The 24,884-nt window shown below is 49.3% G+C and overlaps 2 protein-coding genes across 3 annotated transcripts in view; one reads left to right on the top strand and one right to left on the bottom strand.

Moving 5' to 3' along the window:
• The window catches only part of ILDR1 (immunoglobulin like domain containing receptor 1), a 29,234-nt gene extending 22,028 nt beyond the window's left edge, over positions 1-7,206 (bottom strand). The window contains exons 1-2 of one of the 2 annotated variants that reach the window (XM_005311211.4): positions 4,974-5,114; positions 221-391 (exon numbers count right to left, since the gene is read on the bottom strand). In XM_005311211.4, coding sequence (XP_005311268.2) covers positions 221-391; positions 4,974-5,028 — 226 coding nt within the window. In that variant the 5' untranslated portion in view covers positions 5,029-5,114. Of the gene's footprint in view, positions 1-220; positions 392-4,973; positions 5,115-7,099 lie in introns of those variants that run through there. The other variant, XM_065573450.1, reaches the window with a different exon arrangement.
• A 3,080-nt stretch (positions 7,207-10,286) lies between these two features.
• The window catches only part of CFAP44 (cilia and flagella associated protein 44), a 79,132-nt gene continuing 64,534 nt past the window's right edge, over positions 10,287-24,884 (top strand). Inside the window, exons 1-3 of the mRNA XM_065573466.1 lie at positions 10,287-10,388; positions 12,239-12,352; positions 18,382-18,534. Of these exons, the coding sequence (XP_065429538.1) occupies positions 10,358-10,388; positions 12,239-12,352; positions 18,382-18,534 (298 nt within the window). The 5' untranslated portion in view covers positions 10,287-10,357. The remainder of the gene's footprint in view (positions 10,389-12,238; positions 12,353-18,381; positions 18,535-24,884) is intronic.

Below are 24,884 nucleotides of genomic sequence, written 5' to 3' on the forward strand. Positions count from 1 at the left end.
ATTGGCTAGAACTTCTATAGGAGGTGGAATATTAAATCTTTCACTCCCCTCAGGGACAATCCCTGCCACAAGTTTCCCCAGCTCAGAGCCTGCAGGAAATGCCACCATACTGTTTGGTTTGCGGGCAACAGAGGGTCAAAGGCTTGCCCTCCCCGTAATGAGTCTCCCTCCTTCCTCCCCATTGTAGAAGCTTCCCAGGGAGGGGGAGTAGAGCACTCACAGGCAGAGTAGTAGTCAAAGATGGGGTCCTTGCAGAAGGATTTGAAGCGCCATGTCACCACTACATCCTGCAGTTGTGCTGAAGTGCTGTAGTCACACTTGAGGATCACAGAAGCAAATAAGGTGGTGTATCGCTCAATATCCTGCACTATCACAAGCAGGGAGAGGCAGCCTGCAGGAGAGAACACAAGAGGCACCAGCTAGTGGGAATGGATGTTGCATAAGAGCTGCCATTCGGCAGTAGCAGCACCGCCACCTTGCCCTGCTATAGCAACTTTCACTCCTAGCCATTCACAAGTGCTACACTAAGGGAAGGCTCAAAACCCTTCAAGTGAAGTATTTTACAGATAAGGAAACTTGCCCAGGGTCACACAGAGAGTCAGTAGCAAAGCCAGGATAAGAACTCAGAGGTTCTAATTCCCAGTCCTCATCTCTGGCCCATAGCATACACATTAGTCCATCTAGTCTGGTTTCCTGTCAGACAATGGCCAGGACCGATTGCTACAAAGAATGCAGTATGCATCCTAGAAAAGTATTTTTATGCATCATTATCCCATGGGAAGAAAATGTCATCCTGAGCCCCCATGGTAACCACAGAATCATAGAAATATAGGAGTAGAAGGGACCTCAAGAGGCATCTAGTCCTGTCTCCATACTGTGTCCTGAAGCACAAGTAGGAACTCTTAGGCCTGATCTACACTATAGTTAAGCTGCCCTGCATCAACCTACGTCGACCTAACTATGTAAATGTCTACACTGAAATCTGGCTCCCGCCAACGTAACTGCCCCACTAAGCCAACTTAATAATTCCATGTCCCCGAGACGCATAGAGTCAAGGTCAATGTAGTTAGGTCAATGCAATGTCAGTGTAGAGTCTGCATTTTACTGGCTTTCAGGAGCTGTCCCACAATGCCCCATGCCGACAGTACAATCAATGCAAGTGCTCCTGGTGAGGACATGCACCACCGACACAAGGAGCAAAGTGTAGGTATGCACAAGCGATGTAATTACTGTGGTTGCTATATGCAGACGTAAATTAGCCTGGCCTTAGACTTGTTTGCCTAATGAGCATACCATCTGTGGTTCTACACATTCATATAAACATCAATTTTTTTAATCATTCTAAGCTATTTGCCACAATAATATCTGGCACTAAATGTGATATAAAAGGATGATACTGCCATACTTCACTGCAACAGGAAAGTTAATAAAGGCAGCCCACTTATCAGTTCAGAACAATTCACAGCACTTCTTTTTAATAGGGTATAATTTTGACTTTCCTCACCTCATTCATTTCATCCATATAGTTAATCCTTACTAGTCTGTGGCATTTTACATCCCAAACAACTACATCTACTGAGTAAATTTTTAAAGGTTTCAATAAACAGTACATTAGCTCAGTCACACCCCAGCATTCCCTTATCAAGGGTAAATAAGATAACACAAAAGGGTGTGCTTTTCATTAATAACCACAAAGATATCACCAGCACCTTTAGATAACCCAATACGAACACTGCTGAAGGGGAGAGTAGCCCACACAGGATAGGATATGGCAAGGGTGGGATGAAATGGGTTTAGGGAGAGTTTTTCAAAGGCAAAGGTACCCAACTGCCCTAACTCCAGCAGAAAATCATTGTGAGCTAGCCATCCAACTTCCATTGCATCTTTGAAGAGCTCCTCCATAATCCCATACTGCCGATGTTCTCACTGTAAACCCATCTCCCAGTCTTTTTGGCAGTGAAGACATTGCTGCACCTGGCAAAATCTTGAGCTGATTAGACCCTTAGAGGCTCAGGGGCATATCTCCTTTAAAGTTCAAATCAAAGCAACACAGCATCCCATTCCCATAAACTATTTCTAACAGTGTCTCTCAGGCAGGAATAAAATAGTACCTAGAATTCATATAGTGCATTTTATCTGTGGACCTCGAAGCTCTTTACAAAGATGGGTCAATGTCATTACCTCCACTTTACAGAGGGGGATACTGAAGCACAAAGGTAAGTAGCCTGGCTTTCAAAGATGCAAGAAGTTCCCATGGAAATAAATAGGACTTGCAAGTGCTCTGCACTTCTGAAACATTGAGTTAACAGACTCACCAAAGGTTACACAGTTAGTTGCAGAGCTAGATAAAGAATCCCTTGACTTTATAGGCCAGTGAATAGGGTATTGGAGTTGCTTTCTCTCCCTGCCTGGAAGAGAGCATCAGACTGAACACTTGCTAGATTTTTACATACTGAAGCCTCAGATCTCATATTCATTGGTGAAATGGCACTGCCCTTGATGACTGGTGAAATCAAATGAAGAACACTTGGTCTTACTTCTGACCAAGTTAATCAGCGTTTGCCTCCAAGAGGGAAAACTGTCACCCTAAAACATGTGATAGTTTAGGTTGGGGTCGGCAACCTTTCAGAAGTGGTGTGCGGAGTCTTCATTTAATTACTCTAATTTAAGGTTTCACGTGCCAGTAATACTTTTTAACGTTTTTAGAAGGTCTCTTTCTATAAATCCACAATATATAACTAAACTATTGTTGTATGTAAAGTAACTAAGGTTTTTAAAATGTTTAAGAAGCTTTGTTTAAAATTAAATTAAAATGCAGAGCCCCCTGGACCGGTGGCCAGGACCCGGGCAGTGTGAGTGCCACTGAAAATCAGCTCGTGGGCCACCTTTCGCACGCATGCCATAGATTGCCTACCCCTGGTTTAGGTCATTCTCAAGAAGCCATTACTGGGCACAAATGAACTTGCAGACTAACTCCCTGTCTATAACTTTTCATCCTAGCTAAAGTTACTGGGAAGTTAATGCCACACCACTTCCAGCAGCATCTGACCTCTAGGACTGATACAGAATTTTCATAGGCTTCGGAGGTGGATATGGCAGGGAGACAGCAATGATTGCACTGGTTGATCCATCTCCTTACAGCCATATACCCAGGCCAAATGTCCATGCTGATATTGATAGAAGTACTGGCTGATTTCAACAGAGAGTTAGCCACAGGATACTACTAGTTCACCCACAAGAACTACTAGGGGTTGATGGGCTAGTCTACACTATAATTGCTACAGCAGTACCGATGTAGCTGCGCCATTGTAGCACTGCTAGCGTAGATGCTCTATGCCAATGGGAGACAGTTCTCCCATCAGCATAATTACTCCACCTCCCTGAGTGGTACCTATGTTGGCAAGAAAGGTTCTCCTACCGACATAGCACTGTCCACTCTGGCGCTTAAGTCAGCTTAACTTATGTTGCTCGGTGTGTGTGTGTGGCTTTTCCACACCCCTGAGCAACTTAAGTTATATCAAAGTACACCTTTACCCCAATATAACGCTGTTCTCGGGAGCCAAAAAATCTTACCGCATTATAGGTGAAACCGCGTTATATCGAACTTGCTTTGATCTACCGGAGTGTGCAGCCCTGCCCCCTCCCCCCGAGCACTGCTTTACCACGTTATATCCAAATTCATGTTATATCGGGTCATGTTATATCGGGGTAGAGGTGTAAGTGCTAGTGTGTACAAGCCCTAAGAAGGCTTCATTCATTCCTTTCAGATAGGTTGGAGATGGTCACAATGAACACCCTTTCTTCCCAAAGGTCTGATCTCATCTCTTCTTCTGTTGTCTTTTGGTAACCACTCTGACTTTTTGCCTATCACTTAAAATCTATCTTTATAGTTAATAAATCTGTTTGGTTTGAAGCATGTCAGAGACTCCCCTTGGGATAACAAGCCTGGTACATATCAATTTCTTTGTTAAATTGACAAACTCATATAAGCTTGCAGCATCCAGCGGGCATAACTGGACACTGCAAGACGAAGATTCCTAGGGTTGTGTCTGGGGCCAGAGACACTGGCTAGTGTCATTCGGTTGCACAATCCAAGGAGCAGATCACTGGTCCAGATAATACCAGGGGAACATCACAATCATATAGCAGTGTCTCTCTCAGACAAGACAATCAATGAGTGCACACAACTCCGTATTTTGCTCTGTACACTGGCTCCCTCTGAATACAGGTTCTTTGTTAAGATCATGAGGCCATCTTTGAATCACCCAGTGACTGTCCAGCAACCCACCAAGAATGCTACAGTCAATACGTCCAGCCAGCAGGAAACGGGTCAAGGCTGGGAGCAGTGATTTCTCAAGAGAGGAGCCCTGTCTGTTGAAGCCTCTTTTTCCTGGATGTCTGGCCATCTTTACAGCACTGTCACCCTTTGTGAAACCACAAGGGAGGCTGCAAAGCAGCCCAACCCCATTCGCCCCTTCTCCCGGGGAACTCACCCCCCTCCCACCACAAGGGATTTTAGGGACAAGGCTGCTGCCTGCTTGCAGGGGGCACGTAGATGGCAAAGCACCCAGGCTAGCCACTGAGCCCCAGCATCTTCCTCTCTCCCCTCACCCCCCATGTGGTTGCCCAGCTCAGCTGGGGAAGAGCCCAGCTTTCCCTTCTCCAGGGCTGCATGAACCCCAGCCCGGAGGGGAGCAGGGCCCCCAGGGAGGAGACCCCTCCCCCAGAACTGCTCCAGGAAAGGGGGGGAGCAAGAGTCCAAGTACTTTGGGGATGGGGGGAAATCAGAGACCCCGCGGACGGGGAGAGCTCCGCTAACGAGCCGCCGCCGCCGCCGCCCCCCTCCCGGGGCCCTTCTTGGACATGGCGCAGCCCCTTTCTAAGGGGCCCAGAGGACTCGGGGCGGGTCCCTGTGCGGCCGCGCCTCCCGCTGAGCCAGACCCAGCTGCAGCCCGCTCCCCCCCCCCACTCACCTATGGGGAGCCAGGTGAGGACCAGCCCCTGCAGCCACCGCCAGCTCCGGGCCATGGCGCCGCCGCCCTCTGCCTGGAGCCTTCCCCCGAGGGTCACCGCGACAGCCCCGGCCACCCCAGCGCTCCGCCTCGCTCCCCCACACCCACCTGTGCCTCCTTCCTCCTCTGCCCCACTGCCCTCTGCGGTTCCCTCCCCTGGGGAACTGACCGCCCTTCCCCCACTGCCTTCCTCCTCCACCTGCTGTTCCTGTTCCTTTCCCTTCCTCTAACCGCTGCCATACACTAGCCCTACAGGTGCCGATCCCTCCCCGCTCCCTGGTCAAACCCCTCCTCTTCTCCCTCTCTCATTGCCACCTGCCTTCCCTCACAAACAAACCAGAGTCACTCCCCCTGCCTGACAGCCAGGGGAGACTCCTCCCTCAGCCCCCCACACCGTTCCCTTAAAAAGTCCAGCAGGCAAATGCTGCGCATCCAGTCTCATCGCAGGGCTGAGTTACAATACAGAGGGGCACCAGAGCTTCTGGAAATAAACCCCCGTCTCTTAGTATGTGCTCCTGTGTCGCACCCTTTTGACACTGACAATCCAGCCTCTGTTAAAGTTAGTACAATCATCTCAAATCCCAGCACAAAAAACACAGCTGGTCACAATAGTGCTTGGGATTTTTTTTTAAATGTGCTAATCTTTTAACTAGGGGCTCCCTCTAAATTTCCCCCTTCTAAGGTGACGAACCCCATTTCCCCTGGGGTTCATTTACTTAAAAACAGGTGAGCTGAGGGACTCTTGAACCATGAATTTGTTTTCCCATGTTTTCTCAAAACTACGAACAAGGCGGGAGGCAACATCACACAGCAGACAAATGTAGGCACTTTTGGGAGGGGGGGGAGGGCTGAACATCTATCTTAGCTATCTGTGTACCTGCGTGTTCTCTACCACCACAGTATCTGAGTGCATCATAAATATTATTGTGTTCCCTCACAACAACTCTATGATGTAAGGAAATATTACTATTCCCATTCCACAGGAACTGAGGCATAGAGAAATGTCCTCTGTAGAGGACTTGTTTGCAAAATGTCAGTAGTAGGGTGGCAGCTGGCAAAGTAGTACTGCATCTATTAGATCTAAAGCTATTGTTTCTCCTTCCCTGTGAAACTTCCTCCTCTCTCCCTAACTATGCCTGACAGCCAAACCTTAGAGTTGTTCCTCCCCTGCCTGGCTCATCTTCCGCTATAGCTGCCTTCTCCAATTCCAACTCAACAACAAACAAATCCTAGAGCTAGTGCAGTTCCCTCCCCATAAAAAGTAAGGTCCCTGTGCTTGCATTCCTTCCTTCTGGAGTCAAATCACTTCTCTTTTCCTCCATGCATTAGAGAAAGCAAACAAACAGGAAAAAATACCTCCATATGCAGAGTCCTTTTGCTACAACTTCAGCAACTTTATTCTGTAATTGCAAACTACTGGCATATACTGCCCTACATTCCTGCTCTCACAAACACAATACACTGTGTGTTGAACAAGAAGAAGAAAAGCTCTGTGGAAGATCAAAAGCTTGTCTTTTTTCACCAATAGAAGTTGGTCCAATAAAAATTATTACCTCACCTAACTTGTCTCTTGCACAAAAAGAAAGTCATTACCCTCCCTGCATAGGAACCAAATTAATTGACTTCAAAGGGTACCTTCACAAGCATAGCAGCCTGCCTGCAAGATCAGGACTTAGCTGAACACCTGTGGATTTAATGAAAGAATTTAAAGTGCATATTCAGTGTGCAGTTTTCAAATGCTCATATACCATTGGTAAATCTAAGCCAAATAAATACTCTCTAGTCAGGAATATACCCAGTTCAATTCAAAGCTCAACCATTTTTGGCATAGTCTTGTTCAAAACAGCGTGGTTATAATTTGTTTATAGTGAGAAAAATGTTTGTCCTCAGTAGTTAGCTAAATTAGGAGTGTTGTGGGTTGTTCCAGTTAGGAAGAGAAATTGATGATACCGAGGTTTTTTTAATGCAATCTTGTTTATCCACAGACATTATACATAAAGTCCTGTTTCCCTGAACACAGTAAAAAAAGTCATACAGTGGGAGATAATTTTACTCATAGGTCCAAACCTTTCAACCAGTACTCCTACCCAAAACCTCACTCATTCCATGCAGTGTCTGGACCTTTTTGCTCCTTCTGTTTGTGTGGTGCCTCCCCTGGTGTTGCCTGTTGCTAACAAACAAACAAAAACCCAATACTAAAAAAAGCCCTGCACTCACACACTTCTAATTCCTGGGCAGACTCACATCACTTGTGTTTTAGAGGTCTCTTACTGCTACCTTAAATGAGGGGTGGTGGCCACACCCAACAGTTTAAGAGAGGTTTAACCCAACCCACAATAATATTTTTTTCCAGGAATCCATAATATAAAAGTGACTGGAGAGATTTTGCTCAAACCTTCCACAATAATTCACTAGTGGAGACCAGGCATGGAAAATTTCAGTCCCAAAGATGAATGTTCTGGAAAGTTATGACCATATGAAAACAGCAAGATATTATAGAAAACTATTTTATAATCTTAGCTATTATGGTAACCTGACTGGACCACTAGAATGATTTTTGAGCCTGGAATGGATATTGCACATTCCAGTGCCAGATTTGTTCAGGGCTGATTCAGGTACTGCTGCCAAACCTGCAGTTTCAGGAGCTGCACATCATGGGAACTTCTAGGAATATAATGCTGCTCATGCCCCAGAGTAGGGGGTAGATAATACAAAATGCTTCATGCTGACATTGCTCTGTGATAACTTGAGAGCATATAAAGAGTTGGAATATCTTCCCTTTTAACTTTAAAGCAGAGATGGGTGTAACATTATCCAGGGTACAATCTGGACTGACGACCAGCTGTATGCCCTCAGTTCTCCAACCTGGGGTGCCTTTTACACTGCTTTGCTGTGAGGGCTACCACTTCTGGTCTGCTCAGACACAACCTCCAGCATGTAAGTCACTCCCAGTTATAATATATGAATGCTATTGCTAGCTGTTCTTAAATTACACCATAGAGGAACATCAGCAAATTCCCAGTCCCAGACTTTCCCCAGGAATGTATATCTTGTACTGCCCAGCTCTCTCCTGGACAATACAAGCTCATATAAAGGCTATCATTTTATCAATAGAAAATGATATGCATAAATCCTGTTATCCCAAATGGAGTTTCTCAAACACTTCAATCCAAACATTAGTTTAGATAAAACAAAACAAATTTATTAATTACAGAAAGATAGAATTTAAATGATTAAAAATAATGAGGCATAAAAGTCAGAATTGGTTACAAGAAAATAAAAGTAAAATGCAACTAATGCCTAACTTAACAAGCTATATGAATTCAAATCTCTCTTACCACATTTCAGCAGTTTTACTGGCTGAATTTCTTTCAGTCAGGTAACCTCCCCCAATCCAATGCTGTTTCCTTATTCTTCAGGTGTTGCTGATACTGTGAGTAGAGAGAAAAGGAGAGATAATTTGGAGCATCTGCTTTCTCTTCTTATAGTTTTTTCCCTTCTTTGAGAATCATCTCCAGCTGAGGTTCAGGAAGCAGAAAGTCTGTGTGGATGGGAACACCAAGCTGTTTCTTTGTCAAGATGTAGAATTTTTGCTCACACCCTCTTTCCTGCTATAAGCTGTGCAATGTAGACATAGCCTTAGTAATATCATACAGTAGAATCTTATAACTTTAGATATGTTGCCACATATTTTACTAGGACAATAATGATCAGCAAATTATGAATTTTCAAATGATGTCTCTCACAAGGCATACTTTGTACAAAATGTATCATAGTCTTGTAAAAAGGGTAAACATAGGAGTGCACACTGTCTAAACCCACATCTAAATCTACATTTTGCAGTTTGAGCTCAACTCCAGTTTAAATGGACTAGTTAAGATTATACCCCTATCTCCTAGTGGGGCTGTAGGGCAGTAATTTTTTCATTACTACCTAGGATCATAGAAGCTAAAGACAGGGAAGAGGTGTTATCGCCCCACAACCACCCCACTTTGTTTACCAATCAGGGCCGGCTCCAGGCACCAGCAAACCAAGCACGTGCTTGGGGTGACACATTTTCAGGGGCGGCATATTTTCAGGGCTGGCATTCCAGCCAGCCTTTTTTTTTTTTTGCACTTGGGGCGGCCCTGGCAGCAGTGGCACATCCTGCACAGGGGGGTGCCCTGGGGCCGCTGCGGTTCGCTTCGGGGAGCATATGGCCGGGCGGGCTCCGAGCACAGGACACTTGGGCTGGAGGCCGCCCCGCGGGGCGCAGGGAGCCACCTGGAGGTGCTGCAGGGCAGCCGCCCCCCAGTGCTGCAGCCAGGGCTGGGCAAAGCGGCCTGAGCCACCCAGGGACTGCAGCAGGGCGGCCAGGAGCAGCAGCAGAGTGGGGCCATAGTGGGGACTGGTGCCCGGGGCGCTGCTATGTGGGGCCCATGTGCCGCTCTCCGGGGCTCCGCTCCCTTTGGGGCTGCCCTGCCCCGGCTCCTCAGCCCCCTGCCGGGGCGGTCCCCCAGCTCTGCCCTCCCAGGTCCTGGCCAGTCCTGGAGGCGGAAGCCCCAGCTGGAGGGACCCTGAGCTGAGGCGCGGCCCAGGAGCCCCACTGCTTACCCCGACCCTGCCAGCGCTGGACCGGCTGGAGGAGAGGGGGAAGCAGGTGGAGTCAGCACTAGTGGGGAGAAGCCCAGGGCTGGGGCAGCAGGGAGTGCGAGGGGGTTGTGGGGAAAGCCCAGATTTTGGGTGGCGGGGGTGCGGGTGGGGTGTGGGGGGGGGAGAGCCCAGCGCTGGGGCAGCAGGAGGTGTGGGGGGGCTCAGGGCTGGGGTGGGGGGCAGTCAAAATTTTTTTGCTTGGGGCAGCAAAAAAAACTAGAGCCGGCCATGTTACCAATAATAATAAAAAGAACCCAGATAAGCACAAATATTTATTTTAAATGTTTAAAAAAACTATTTTAAAGTAAAAAAAGTTAAAAACAATCGAGAGGTTGAAATGTTACAATCCTTTCAACAACTTTGTTAGGTTTTTTTTTTAAACCCACTAACGTGGCCAATCAAGTCTCCCCCCCCCCTCACGAAAATCCTCAAAGAAGCGGTGTGGGTGTGTTGTTCAGTGTCTGTGTGTGTGTATGCCTGTGTAAATGGCAACCACTATGACGGTTTATGACACAAATCTGGCCCCGCACAAGCACAGAACCACGAAGCCTCCAGCCCCCACCCCATGCACACTACGGCACGCTCTTCTGGGCTGCTCTGCGCGTGCGCCGATTTGCCCGCTCAAGTCACCTTGCCGGGGCTTCGTTCGAACTACAATTCCCAGGAGGCGCCGGGCCCCGGAAGCGGCTGCCTAGCAACCAGGTAAACCAGCGATGGAGGCGGAGGGGCCGCGGGACGCGTCAGGTACCGAGCGCGGGGACAAGTTCCTTTTTTAATATACAACCCGGCTTTGAGTGACTGAGCAGCTGCCGTGTCGGGGGGACCTGCTCTGTGCTTTCCCTTAACACAGGGCCCAACACTGACCTTTATGGAGGGAAGCCGAGTTGAATGAAAGTAGCCGCTTAGCTCGCGTGAGAACGGGTGAGAGCAGCTGGGCCATGCGGAGGATGGACGGTGCTGCCTAGGCACAGATGTCAGAAGTTTGAGTCGGTGACATTTCTGTTCAAAATGCAAATGTCTTGTACGTAGGTAACCCGCACACCTCCTGGGCGTGGTGTTCTGTCCCATCCAGTGGCACCAAGACCACTTAGAAAGAAAGATTAATGAATCTGCTCTACAACCTTAGCTAACAGCCAGTTGGCTTTTAGCTCATGGGGTAGAGGCTCATGCACTAAGCTCCAAAGGCCCCAGATTCGATCCCACCCGCTGACAACCGGGGTCTGTCGGTGTTACATGTCCGTAACATATCAGCAAGGTTCAAGGGCAGCACCTTACTGGTGAATCCAGACCACCTATTTTCTCCCTCTCAGACTTTAAAGCCAGAAGGGATCATCATGAGCATCTAGTCTGACCGCCTGCATGTCACAGGCCACAGAACCTCCCCCACCCGCTCCTGTAATAGACCCCAACCTCTGGCTGAAACCTTCAAATCATGCTGGGAAGGGAGAGGGTGCTGAGCCTAGGGCAATCCCCAGGGGGACACGGGGCACAGGGTGGAAGTGACGGATTCGTCTCTTCCGGGACTGACCGCACCAGCCAATCACACCGGCCCACGGGGGCCCCCGGTAGCGCAGGGGCTGGAGCGGTTGCCCCAATTCGCCCTACCCAAGGGACAGCTCTGGCTGTGCCTGGACCCTGTTTGATAGCCCTATCTTTTGAATAGCAGACTCTGACTAAGCTTCACCCCAACCTGCTGGAGGCAGAGTGTTTTCTATCTCTTCTCCCACCAGAACCATATAACTACGATAAGAAAGAGGGTCTCAGAATCCTGGTTGTTGCTGGGGAGAGAAAGAAGAGAGGAAGGAGTTCTCTGCTACTATTCCTCTCCCTTAGGGCTTGTCTATACTTACCGCGCTGGTTCGGCGGCAGGCAATCGAACTTCTGGGTTCGATATATCGCGTCTTGTTTGGACGCGATAAATCGAACCCAGAAGTACTCGCCATCGACTCCGGTAATCCTGCTCGGAGTGAGGAGTACGCGGAGTCGACGGGGGAGCCTGCCTGCCGCGTCTGGACCACGGTAAGTTCGAACTAAGGTACGTCGACTTCAGCTACGTTATTCACGTAGCTGAAATTGCGTACCTTAGTTCGAATTGGGGGGTTAGTGTAGAACAGGCCAGAGTCTGTAATTTGGGTTCTCTTCCCCTGTGAAGAGTTCCAGTGCCCATCTCTGTTACTAATAGTTTTCCATTGCAGCAGCAACATCAACTGGACAGGAACAGCTTCACAACTAATCTGCAATTCAAATAAATACATAATAATAATAATAATACTTCTAAAGTTCTGAATAACAATCATTAAACTAATGAGTCATGTTAATTTCACATTGCTGCAGCTTGGCAAAACAATGAGCAACAGAAGACTATTAGAACAAAAGGCAACATTCCTTGAGTTACTCAATTCACATTGGGGAGATTTTCTTTGTAATAATGATAAGTACAAGAAGATTAACTTTTAAAAAATTAAATTCTGCAGAATTGCTATTGTCCCCCTCATGAGAACTCTGAGCTAGTATCATGTAGTTCTATGATAAAAGAGGCAGGCTAACACAGAAACACAGAAATTTGTCTCAATGCCATGCTCTCGTTCATAAAGAAAAGGAAGAGGAAGATTCAGAGGAGTCAAGACAACAGGATTTAGAACATGGAGAGAAGTCTGACATTTCCAAAGATCCTGAAACAGAGAAGCCAAATGAGTTCTCAACAGAAGGTGAGTGGAGGTTTTCTCCAAGTCTGATGAGAGTTTAATATTTCAGTCATCATGTAAGATCCTCATTAACTCAATAGTCTAAAAAGTTTAAATTAAAAATCAAAGTTGTAGAAAAGTGTCATAATTGGCAGGAAGTTCAGAACTGAAAGGTAACTAGATCTGGGTGTGACATGCCATTTTCAAAGGGGAACTCAAAACATAACCAGCAATATTTAATTTAGTTTCATGCAATGGATAAGGGACAGGGGAGAGGGTGTTCAACAATTCCGTTGTCATATAACACTGCTCTACAGCCAAAATGCTTCTGAAATAAATGTAGTCAAACTTTACTAATTCTGGGTCACTGAGAACGAAAATGATGCTTAAAATTGTTGATTGGCTCTAGTTTTCAAGATATGCTATTGGGTCAGTATATACGACCCTTGACTTGGGAATGGCGGAGGATAAGTGTGTTATAAAGGGAAGGGATCTCAATTTAAACCAGAAATGACTAAAATACATCTTTGACTGGATCTATGAATAAATCTATGACTGGGTTTGGACAGTACTTGCTTTTTAGGCAAAACAATGAATGATGCAATCTGAAGCTGGTATTGCGTCATATATGATATGAATTGCATCATGTTATTCCTAGAAGTCATGGATGATGCCATCATAACGAAGCTTACATCACTCTGTTGAACAAATTGCCCTATATCAGCTCTAGAAATCATACAGTGTCGTGCTCTCTTATTTGTCAGTGTTTGATTTTGCAAAGGGACACATTTCTGTTTAGCCAAAGTGAGCAGAGATGCCTTGTACTTGTGTGAACGGTGCAGATAACTTCTGCTATGTTTGTGGTGAAGTGACTTTTGCATCACAAAAGCGCAGTATAACCACTATGGTTAAGAAAGCCTATCACCTTTATTTTGGCTGCAAAATTGGAGATCAGGACAAGAGGTGGGCCCCACACATATGCTGCAACACTTGTGCAACAAATCTTCGCCAGTGGTTGAACAGGAAAAGGGAATCTGTGCCTTTTGCAGTGCCAATGATTTGGAGAGAGCCAACAGATCATACCAACAATTATTACTTCTGCATGGTGCCTCCAGTTGGGAAAGGTGTGTCAAAGAAGAAAAAGTGGACTGTGCATTATCCAAACATTCCATCAGCTATACGCCCAGTACCCCACGGAGAAGGACCTGATGCACCAGAATCATTCTCACTTGAGTCAGACGAGAAAGAGGAAGAGGATGAAACTTCTGGTCCTGAACCATCAATGTCACAGGACCCACATTTTCTCCCATCCTCCGCCTCTGAACCACACCTCATAACACAAGGTGAACTGAATGACCTTGTCAGGGATTTGGAACTACCCAAGAGTAAGGCAGAGCTGTTGGGCTCCAGACTACAGCAGTGGAATCTCCTGGCAGGTGATGTTAGGGTTTCCATGTTCCGTGACCGTCAAAAGGATCTTGTCCCGTTCTTCTTCATGGAAGGTGATCTTGTAGCCTGCAACAACATCGATGGTGTGATGGCAGCCCTCAACATCGTTCACGATCCAGATGAGTGGAGACTGTTCATTGATTCATCGAAGACGAGTCTTAAAGCTGTTTTACTGCATAATGGCAATGTTTTGCCATCAATTCCAGTTGGTCATGCAGTCCATATGAAGGAAACCTATGACAACATGAAACAACTTTTGAGGTGCATAAACTATGACCAACATCATTGGCAGCTTTGTGGCGATTTGAAGGTTGTTGCTCTCTTGCTTGGTCTGCAGACTGGATACACAAAGTACTGCTGTTTTCTCTGAGAATGGGATAGTCGTGCAAGAGATTCCCACTACATCAAGAAAGATTGGCCACTCCGACAGTCATTGGAGCCTGGGAGGAAAAGTGTTCAGCATCCACCACTTGTTGAATAAAGGAAGATTTTGTTACCACCCTTACACATCAAGCTGGGTCTGATGAAGAACTTTGTCAAGGTCATTGACAAAACACAAGCAGCTTTCAAGTACCTCCGTGGAAAATTTCCAAGGTTAAATGAAGCTAAGATAAAGGAAGGTGTCTTTGTTGGTCCTCAGATTCGTGAACTTCTTCGAGATGATGCATTTGACCATGCACTGCGTGGCAAGGAAAAGACGGCATGGAAAGCCTTCCAGTTAGTGGCAATAAATTTTCTCGGAAACTACAAGGCAGACAACTACAGATTCTTGGTGGAAAACCTCCTCAAGGCATACAAAAGCCTTGGTTGCAAAATGTCACTAAAGATACATTTTTTGCACTCTCATCTAGATTTTTTTCCACCGAACTGCGGAGCAGTGAGCGATGAGCACGGCGAGCGATTTCACCAGGACATTGCAACAATGGAGAAACACTATCAGGGCAAATGGAGCCCATCAATGCTTGCAGACTATTGCTGGACAGTGACAAGAGATGCTTCATTTAATGAATACAAGAGACAAGCCAAGAAGCGCTGAGTAGACACTGAATAGGACTAAACTATGTACAGAATAGTTTTTTGCCTTTTGTTTCATAATAAATTTTATTTATATAACCCTTTTGCTGATTTTTAAAGTGTTACATAAACAGGACAGGTGAAATATTATCATGTAAAGCAAACATAAACACATGAAAAGACCTAGGTTTACAATTTATGATTAAAACTCTACTATCTACACAATATACATAGACATAAAATGTAAAAACTTAAATATCTTAGAAACAGTAGCCAATCAGTTGTTTTAATTGTCATATTTGAATTCAGCACATCAAAATACATAATAAATAGCACATTTTATCTCTGAAGCAGACGACTTCTCAAAAATTGTAGACCAGTGTAATCAGATCAATTGTTAATGCACTGGTACAGAGAAATCTGGATTGCTCGGTGATGAGCTGGGTGCAAGCAAACAATATTTGTTTTCATATAGCCAAATGTAAAGTTATACATCTAGGAACAAAGAATGCAAACCATAATTACAGGATGGGAGACTCTATCCTGGGAAGCAGTGACTCTGAGAAAGACTTGCGGGTCCTTGTGGGTAATCAGCTGAACATGTGCTCTGAGGCTAGGTCTACACTACCCGCCTGAATCGGCGGGTAGAAATCGATCTCTCGGGGATCAAATTATCGCATCTCGTCGGGACACGATAATCGATCCCCGAATCGACGCGCTTACTCCACCAGCGGAGGTAGGAGTAAGCGCCGTCAACGGGGAGCTGCGGAGGTCGATTTTGCCGCCGTCCTCACAACGGGGTAAGTCGGCTCCGATACGTCGAATTCAGCTACGCTATTCGCGTAGCTGAATTTGCGTATCTTAAATCGACCCCCCCCTGTAGTGAAGACCTGCCCTGAATCTGATGCTAAAGCCAAAAGGGCTAATACAATTCTTGGATGTATAAACAGGTGAATATTGATTAGGAATACGGAGGTTATCAAGGGTGGCAGGTTTGTATAATTTTTGGTGGTGCCCAGAACAAGTCCAAGTCAGGCCCCCCTCCCACACCTGATATATATATTTGAAAATAATGTAAAAATGGACTAGAAACAGTGAGTGTTTAACTGTTTCCCTATATTGCACAATGGGGGGGGGGGACGCAGATGAGGGCTCTGGCTGGGGGTGAGGGCTTTGGGGTGGGGCTGGGGATGAGGGGTTTGGGGTGTGGGAGGAACCCAGGGCTAAGGCAGATGGTTGGTGTGCGGGGGTGCAGGTTCTGGGGTGGGGCGGGGGATGAGGAGTTTGGAGTGTAGGCAGGCTGCCCCCGGGCTGGGGCCAGAGAGGACTCCCCCCATCCCTCTCCCTGCCGGCAGCAGCAAGCTCTGGGGAAGGGGTCCCGCTATCCCCCCAGCAGCACACTCACCCTGCACCACTGTCACTGCACGTGCTCTTAGGGCCCCTCAGGTCCGGGGGTTACACTTCCCCGGAGCAAGAAATCCTCATTCAAAAACAAGAGCGATAAGAGTTCAGAGGGAAAACTGACAATCAACAAACTTTTCCCTACCCTCAACTCTGGAGAGAGATTACCGGGGGTGGGGGTAGGGGCAGGAGAGAGAGACTTCACGCTGCATCTGGGGAGAAGCCCTGAAAGGAGCCGATCACATGCGGGGAGATGCAGCAAGGAGTCCTGCTGGTCATGGGGCAGTGGGAGGCTACATTGCACCTAGGGAGACAGAGGGGAAAGAAATTGGCTCAGTGGGAGTGGGGGAGAGGAGAAGCAGTGAAGTTGTTTGCAGCGAGGACACAGGAAAACAGCTCGAGTTTCTCCCCACAAAGTGGAGATATTGAGGAGGAAGGGGGCGGGGGTCAGAGTGCCCTGGCTACAGCCACAAAGGCGGAAAACTAGTCCAGGGTGCAGGCAGGGGTGCTCCGGGGGAGGGGCGGCAGGTGGGGCCGGGGGAGAGAGCCAGCCCCAAACATTGGTGGAACCGGGCCCTGAATATTGCTGGAGCATGGGCACCACAGGCCCATATAACTCGCCGCCCCTGGAGGTTATATTACCTCTGTATTTGGCACTGGTGCAACAGCTACTGGAATAGTGTGTCCAATGCTGGTGCCCACAGTTCTAGAAGGATGTCGGTACACTGGGGAGGGTTCAGAACAGAGCCATGAGAGTGACTAAAGGGTTGGAAAATGTGCCTTGTAGTTATAGACTCAAGGAGCTCAATCTATTTAGCTCAACAAAGAGAAATTGAATGGGTGACTTGATCACAGTTTATAAATACCTACATGGGGAACAAGTATTTGATAATGTGCTCTACAATATAGCAGAGAAAGGTATAACTAATCCAGTGGTATGACGTTGAAGCCAAACAAATTCAGACTGGAAATAAAGATGTAAATTTTTAACAGTAAGGGTAATTAACCAGTGCAACAATTTCCCCAGGGTTGTAGAGGATTTTCCATCACTGGCCATTTTTAAATCCAGCGTGGATGTTTTTCAAAAACATATGCTCTAAATTCAAGCAGCAGTTAATTCAGGGAAGTCCTGTGGCTTGTGTTATTCAGATAAGAGGGGTCCCTTCTAGCCTTACATTCTATAAATCTGTAAACTTTGTTATGAAAGCACAAAATTCAGCCTCAAATGCTCCACACCTATCCAGATAGAATGAAAGTTTCAGTTTTGCTGAAAGGCTTGTGGGGTCCAAAATTTTCCTACAAATGTTGGCTGATTGTGAGTATGAACATAAAATGAAATCAGCCAAGTTTGACATGGCTTAGGGTTTCATAGCTCATCACTAGTCATTACAGTATAATTACATTTTGCATTTATAGCTCCTTTGTCCTTGATATTATTGTTCCCATTTTATAGATGTAGAAACTGAGGCACAGCAAGACAAAATATGTTACCCAAAGTATCTGTGGCAGGGCCAGGACTAGAACAAAGATCTTCTGACACTCAGTCACCTACCTTAACCACTAGATATGCTCCTTCCCAAGATTTCCAAATATAACAGTAGAATATATTCCTGTCATTATTTAGTTTCTTGACTTTTATACATTTAAAATATCAGCCACAGCACTGCATTTATGCAATGTTACACAAATTATCTTTTTTTGTTTTTCTAAAGAAAAGAGGAAGAGACAGTAGAACTCTGGTACCTCTGAATATTATTTATCCTTTGTCAAATAGCAGCAGGAGGAGGAAATCAACAGCTTCATAACTAAACTGTGATAGAAATAGTAAATAATAATAATAATGCCATCCCCAGGATTCTGAATAGCAGTGATGAAATTGACCAATCACGTTACTTTTACCCTGCTGCAGCTTGGCAAAGCTATGAGCAACAGCAGAGGTACTAGAACTCAAGACAATGCTGCATTGAGTTATATTTGATTCACATTTGGAAGATTTTCTTTGTCATTATAATGACAAGAAGATTAGTTTTTTTAAATGAAAATTTTAATTCTGAACTGTTGTTGCATATGCTTGCACCTGCTGTCCCTCTCGAGAGTATTTTAAGCAAGTATTGCAATAGTACTATGATAAAAGATGCAGGCTAAGAAAAACACAGATTTGTCTCAATGGCATATTCTTGTTTATAAAGGAAAGGAAGAATTGGAGAAAGAGAGTACTGAGGGGACTATACTTGGTGACAACTTAAGCCAGCCAGACTTGGCAGATGGAGAGAAGTTTGACATTTCCAAAGATCCTGAAACAGAGCTGGACACAGAGAAGCCAAATGTGTCCGCAACAGAAGGTGAGTAGAGGTTTTATCCGAGTTTAATGGTAGTCTAATGTTTCAATCAGCATGTAAGGTCTCCATTAACTCAGTCTAAAAAGTCAGGGGTGGGCAGAATATGATATGGTTATGTTCTTACTGTTCATGGTTACTGTGTTAGATAGAAATGGAGAAGGAATCAAGAAAGGATAGGACAGTTGTGGAAAAGAGCAAATTCTTCCAGGTGGAAAGAAGTCAAACACTGTAAAGGAATAGGATATAAGGCAGTTGATCTTGGAGAAAAGAATGAGTGAGGTGAAACTCACTTTTCCAGAGAAGTGCCCTGAAATTCAAAATCAAAGCTGTAGAAAAGTGCAGTAATTGGCAGGAAGTTCTGAACGGAAAGGTAATAACTAGAGCTGGGTGTGACTTGCCATTTTCAAAGGGGAACTCAGAACAATACCAGCAATATTTCATTTAGCCTTGTGACAGCGTCGGTAGCTCACCGTTGTGGCGCCTCCTCCTGGCCGCTTCGGGGAATTAGGGTTGCGCCAGTAGAGCGTCCTCTTTGGGTGGCGTTCCGCCTGTCGTCTCGCCTCTGTGGGGTGCACGGACTTGCGTTGCTCCCGACGTCGGCGTCCTCTTCCGGAGCACTGCCCTCCGACAGTGCCCCTTTGTCCAATCACACCCCCTTCCGGGGGTGGGGGTAAACAACAGCCCCACACCTTCAAGTCCAATCCTCACGGTCTAGGATTTGGTGTGGTTCTGACCGGCCGCTCCCTGCGGCCTGTGGCTGTGCGTGGCACAGCAAACAAAGGGGGAAAAGGGGGGGGGGGGGACTCAGGCCCACCCACTACTCTGAGTCCCGGTCCAGAGGCCCTCGTGTGACAGTCTCACTGTCTTCCTTCTCCTTCCTCCTCTGACTATCCCTCTGGACCGTTTCCCCAACAGCCCTTCGCTACGCTAGGCCTCCTCCTCCCAGGCCTGCCGCCTAGCAGGCTATGGAGTAGGGCCTTCTCCCACTCGCTCAGGCTGGCCTGCACTGCGCTGTCCGTGGTGCTGGCCTCCCAGCTCTGGAGACAGACCTTCCCCTCTGAAGGCCTGGGACAGACTGACTGCTCCTGCTCTGGGCAGCCTTTTATATGGCTACGCCGGGCTCTGATTGGCTGGCTCCAATCTGCACTCTGATTGGCTCCCAGTAAGCCCTCTCCTAATTGGTTGGGCGGCTGCGCAGGCGCCTAGACCTGCTGCAGCCTACCCTCTCTGAGTGTGGGCAATCGCCCCACCACACACCCTCCCCCTTAAGAACCTTCCCGGGGGGGTGGGATATCCTAATCGGCCTAATGTTCAGGAGCTCGGAACTTAGCCTTTATCCCACAGTGGCTCGGCTTACCGGCTCACAGTCCAGAAACATAGCCCTTGTCGCGGGACCCCATGGCCTACTGGCCCCCAAAGTCACGGAAATTAGTCTTTGCTACCAGGCAACCCGGCTTATCCGCCGCCTCAGCGGGGGGATCCCACCGAAACACGCTGAGGCTTACCAGGTCCGACGTACCAGCCTGTCGATTCCCTGAAGCTGCCTCCTATCCGTTCAGCTGCCGGAGTGTCCCACGGGTCCCCTGATTCTCCACGGGTCTCGTGGTCCACCGCCTCGGCTGGTCCTCCCCACAGCGAGGCTCCCTCTCGATCTGGAGAAGTCACAGTCCCCGGCGGTTCCAGGAGTGTGTGCTGGTCCTCCACCGGGGCTTCCCGCAAGGGTTCTTCTCCCACGACCGTCTGCCTAGGCTGGGGTATGCTCCCTCTTTTCACGCTCTCCGTGCATTTGGGACACACCCCGTACGACCGTGACGGATCCTCTGCCGTCAGGGCTGACTGTCTAGGACCTCGGCAGTTGGATGGGGGCTTGGCTGCCCCCTCGCAGACCACCCCCTTCGCTACAGATCCCCCTCCCTGATCCGATTCTTCGCCCTCCTCCCCTAGCCTGGAGAAGAAATCGGCATTAGTATGGGCCTTACCCGGTCGGTGGAGCACCTGGAAGTCGTAAGGCTGAAGGGCGAGGTACCACCGCATAATTCTAGCATTCGTGTCTTTCATGCTGTGGATCCATCGCAAAGGGGCGTGATCTGTGATTAACTTAAAACTATTCCCTAGCAGATAGTAACGGAGGGCGTCGATAGCCCACCGCACTGCCAGGGCCTCTTTCTCTATTGTTGAGAAGTGTCTTTCTCGAGGGAACAGCTTCCGACTCAAATACAGTACTGGGTGTTCCTCCCCGTCTACTTCCTGGGAGAGTACTGCACCTAGGCCGACTTCTGAAGCGTCTGTTTGTAGAATAAACTCCTTCGTGAAGTCGGGGTGCCGTAGTACTGGTTCTTGAGTGAGCCGTTCCTTGAGCGTGTTAAAGGCTCGCTCGCACTGCGTAGTCCACTGTACCTGTCGAGGCTGGGAGTTCTTCGTTAGGTCTGACAGGGGGGCGGCTATAGATGCAAAGTCTGGTACGAAACGACGATAGTACCCAGCTAATCCCAAGAACTGACGCACTTGTTTCTTCGTCGTGGGGGTGGGTACATCTCTGAGGGCTTGTACCTTGCTAATCAGGGGTGTTAGTTTCCCCCCTCCTACCGTGTATCCCAGGTAGGTCACTTCTTCTTGGCCTAAGTGACATTTCGCCGGGTTAGCTGTCAGGCCGGCCGCTCTGAGGGCTTGTAGCACTGCTGCCAGGTGGTGTAAATGGCTCTCCCAGTCAAGGCTATAAACCACGATATCGTCGATGTACGCCGCCGCGTATTGGTCGTGGGGCTGGAGGACCTTGTTCATCAGACGTTGGAACGTGGCTGCTGCTCCGTGCAAGCCGAACGGCATGGTTACGAACTGGAAGAGGCCGAAGGGCGTAGGGAAGGCCGTCTTCGCTCGGGAGTTTGGCGTCAGTGGGATCTGCCAATATCCTTTAGTTAAATCTAAAGTTGACAGGTACTTGGCTCCTCCGAGGCGCTCTAACAGTTCATCCACTCTCGGCATTGGATAGGCATCAAAACGAGAGATAGCGTTGACCTTTCTGAAGTCGATGCAAAACCGGGTCGCCCCATCTGGTTTCGGTACTAAGACGATAGGGCTTCGCCACTCACTCGTCGATTCTTCTACCACTCCCATCTCCAACATAGTCTCCACCTCCCGTCGGACGGTGTCCCACATTTTCTTGGGTAACGGTCGATGGTTGTCCGTCACTCTCTTCCCGGGGTCTGTGGCAATATGATGACTCATTAGGGTCGTCCGGCCTGGGCGGGCCGATAATACATCTGAGAACTTCTCCACCGTCTGTTGCAGTTGTCCTCTCTGTCTGGGGTTGAGGCCTGACCCCACCACAGCCGGTCCGGGGTCGGGAAGATCTCCTGCTAGGGGTCCAAGTTCTGACTCTGGGGTGGACGGGCCGATGAACATGGCTTCCCGGGTCTTCCAGGCCTTTAGGAGATTAATATGGTAAATACGGGTCTCTTTACGTCGACCAGGTAGTCTGACCTCGTAATCGACTGGTCCCACTCGTCGGATCACTTCGTAGGGACCCTGCCATTTGGCCAGGAGCTTCGACTCGGAAGAGGGCAGTAACAGCAACACCCTATCGCCTGGGGCGAACTTCCTCCCTCTAGTCCTTCGATTATAGAGGCGCTCCTGACCTGTCTGGGCCCGTTCCAGGTTTTCACGGGCGAAGGCCCCTAACGTTTGGAGTCGCTCCCGGAGCTGTAGCACGTATTGTGTGGTCCCAAGGACCCGTGTTTCCTGTGCTTCCCACTCCTCCTTCAGGAGGTCCAGTATCCCTCTGGGCTGCCTGCCGTATAGGAGCTCGAAGGGCGAGAACCCCGTCGAGGCCTGTGGTACCTCTCTTATTGCGAACAACAGGGCCGGCAACAAGGTGTCCCAATGTGAGGGGTCCTCCTCCACAAACTTCCGCAACATGGCTTTTAGTGTACCGTTGAACCGCTCTACCAAGCCGTCGGTCTGCGGGTGGTACACCGATGTCCGGAGGGTCCGGATATGGAGGAGGCGACATAGCTCAGCTATTAACTTGGAGGACACATTGGTGCCCTGGTCTGTCAATATTTCACCGGGTATCCCCACCCGGGCGAAAATCTTTACTAGTTCACCCGCAATGGTCGGTGCCGTCGCTGTCTTTAGGGGAACGGCTTCGGGATAGCGTGTGGCGTAGTCCACGACTACTAGTATAAAGCGGTTCCCTGTCTTGCTTCGTTCAAGGGGGCCGACGAGATCCATCCCGATCCGTTCAAAGGGTACCCCCACGACTGGCATGGGTACCAGGGGTGCAGGAGCTACCCCTTTCGGTCCGGCTCGCTGGCATTCTGGGCATGAGGCGCAAAAGTCTGCCACTTCCCGGTGGATGCCTGGCCAGAAAAACCGGCGGGCCACTCTCTGTAGGGTCTTCTCGCGTCCGAGGTGTCCAGCCCAAGGGTTCGCGTGGGCTAAGTGGAGGAGACCGGCTCGCAGTCTCCGGGGGACCAACAGCTGACGGAACGTCTCCTGGGTCTGGGGTTCCTGCGCTATTCGGTACAGGCGATCCTGCCATACCTCAAAGCGGGGGCCCTGCGGAATCCGTTGCGTCCCGTCCCCCTCAATGACCGGGTTGGTGGCTTGCTCCCAGGCTCGGCTTAAGGTTGGGTCTTCCCGTTGCTCACGTAAGAAGTCCCCGTCGCGCTCTAACTCTACCCGGGCGTCCTCCACCGAACGGGGTCTGTCTCCCGGACAACTCGCAGGGGTCTCCGCCGTCGAGGAGGTCCCTTCGCCGGGGTCATCCCTTAGCCTGCTCCCAAGCAGCCCCGTTCCCGGTGCTATAGTCCTGTCTGGTCGGGGCTTGGGTGGCTGATATCTTAGGAGGACCTCTCCGAAGCCGGGCCAATCTCGTCCCAACACCACCGGGTAGGCCAGCCTAGGGGCCACTCCTACTCGGAGACCCTCCTCTCGGCCGCCTACTCCCATCTTGACCCAGGCTGTGGGATACTGGCGGATGTCTCCATGCACGCACTGCAGGTAGATCGGGGGCCCCGAAAGATTGAGGTTCGGGACCAGCCCCTCTCGTATGAGGGTCTGACTACACCCTGAATCTACGAGGGCATTGGTGGGATTCCCTTCAACCTGGACTGGGACAATCAACTTTCTTACCCCGTTCTTCCGTGCCCGTTGTCCGGCCATCCAGGCCTGCCCATAGCTGCAGTCCATAAAAGGGCAATCTCGTCGGAAATGTCCCTCTTGACCGCAGCCCCAGCACCTCTCTCGGGTTTCGGCCGGGCTTGGGCCTCCTCCGGGGGGGCCTGTTCGCTCCGAGGGCTGTCGCTCCCTCCGAGTCGCCATCGGTAATAACTTAGGTCGGGGTTCCGGGTTGGGGGGTAGCTGGTGTCGATGGCTGTTGCCTGCCAGTGGTCCGAAGGCTCCCGCCCCACGGGAGTTCCCCTTCCCTGCGCCGCCCTTGCGACCAAGGCTCTCGGCTGCTCGGGGTGGCGCCTCTGCCCCCTCGGCCGACAAGTAGTCCTCCATTAAGGCCACTGCTGCGGAGAGGGTGGCCGGTCAGTGCCGTCGCACCCAGGCCCTCCCTCCCGGGGGTAGGATCTGGGTGAACTGCTCTAAGGCCACGAGCTCCGCCACCTGGGGTCCCGTCAGGCCCTCGGGGTTCAACCACCTCCAGCAGTGGTCCCGGATGCGTTGGGCTACAGCGCGGGGTCGAGCCCCCGGAGGATATTGTTCCTTACGGAGACGTTGTCGGTAGGTCTCTGGGCTAATGCCGGCGTGGTCTAGGATGGCCGCCTTGATTCGGGCGTACTCGAGCGCTTCCCGGGGGTCGAGGCTCCGATATGCGGCCTGAGCCTGCCCCGTCAAATAAGGGGCTAGTAACGTGGCCCAATGTTCTGAGGGCCACCGGGCAGCAGTCGCCACCCGCTCAAATGTGACCAGATAGGCCTCTGGGTCATCCTCGGGCCCCATCTTGGTGAGGCGTATCGGTAGGGCCCCTGAGGTATCCCCCAGTCCGGTTCCCATGGGGGCGGCAGGGGTGCCTCCTGCCGGCCGTAACAGTGCGGCCATCTGTTGCACCAAATGTTCCTGCTGCACCCGCTGCTGGGTGGCCAACTCTCGGAGGAGCTGCTGCTGATTCTCTTGGTGCTGAGTCATCAGCAGCTGCTGCTGAGTGGTCATCTGCTGCAGCATTTGCACCTGCTGCTGGTGCTGCTGGGCCGACTGTTCTTGTTGCTTCTCTAGCAGCCATTTTAATAGCTTCTCAGATTCCATGTTGGGGTTCAGCGGGTTACTCCCGGTTCAATCCCCTCACTCTGGACCCCTTTGGTGGGTCCGGGTCCGCACCCACAATCCGGGTCGACCGTCTGTCTGCG

Source organism: Chrysemys picta, chromosome 1 (genome assembly GCF_011386835.1).
Source record: "Chrysemys picta bellii isolate R12L10 chromosome 1, ASM1138683v2, whole genome shotgun sequence".
NCBI classification, from domain to species: domain Eukaryota; kingdom Metazoa; phylum Chordata; order Testudines; family Emydidae; genus Chrysemys; species Chrysemys picta.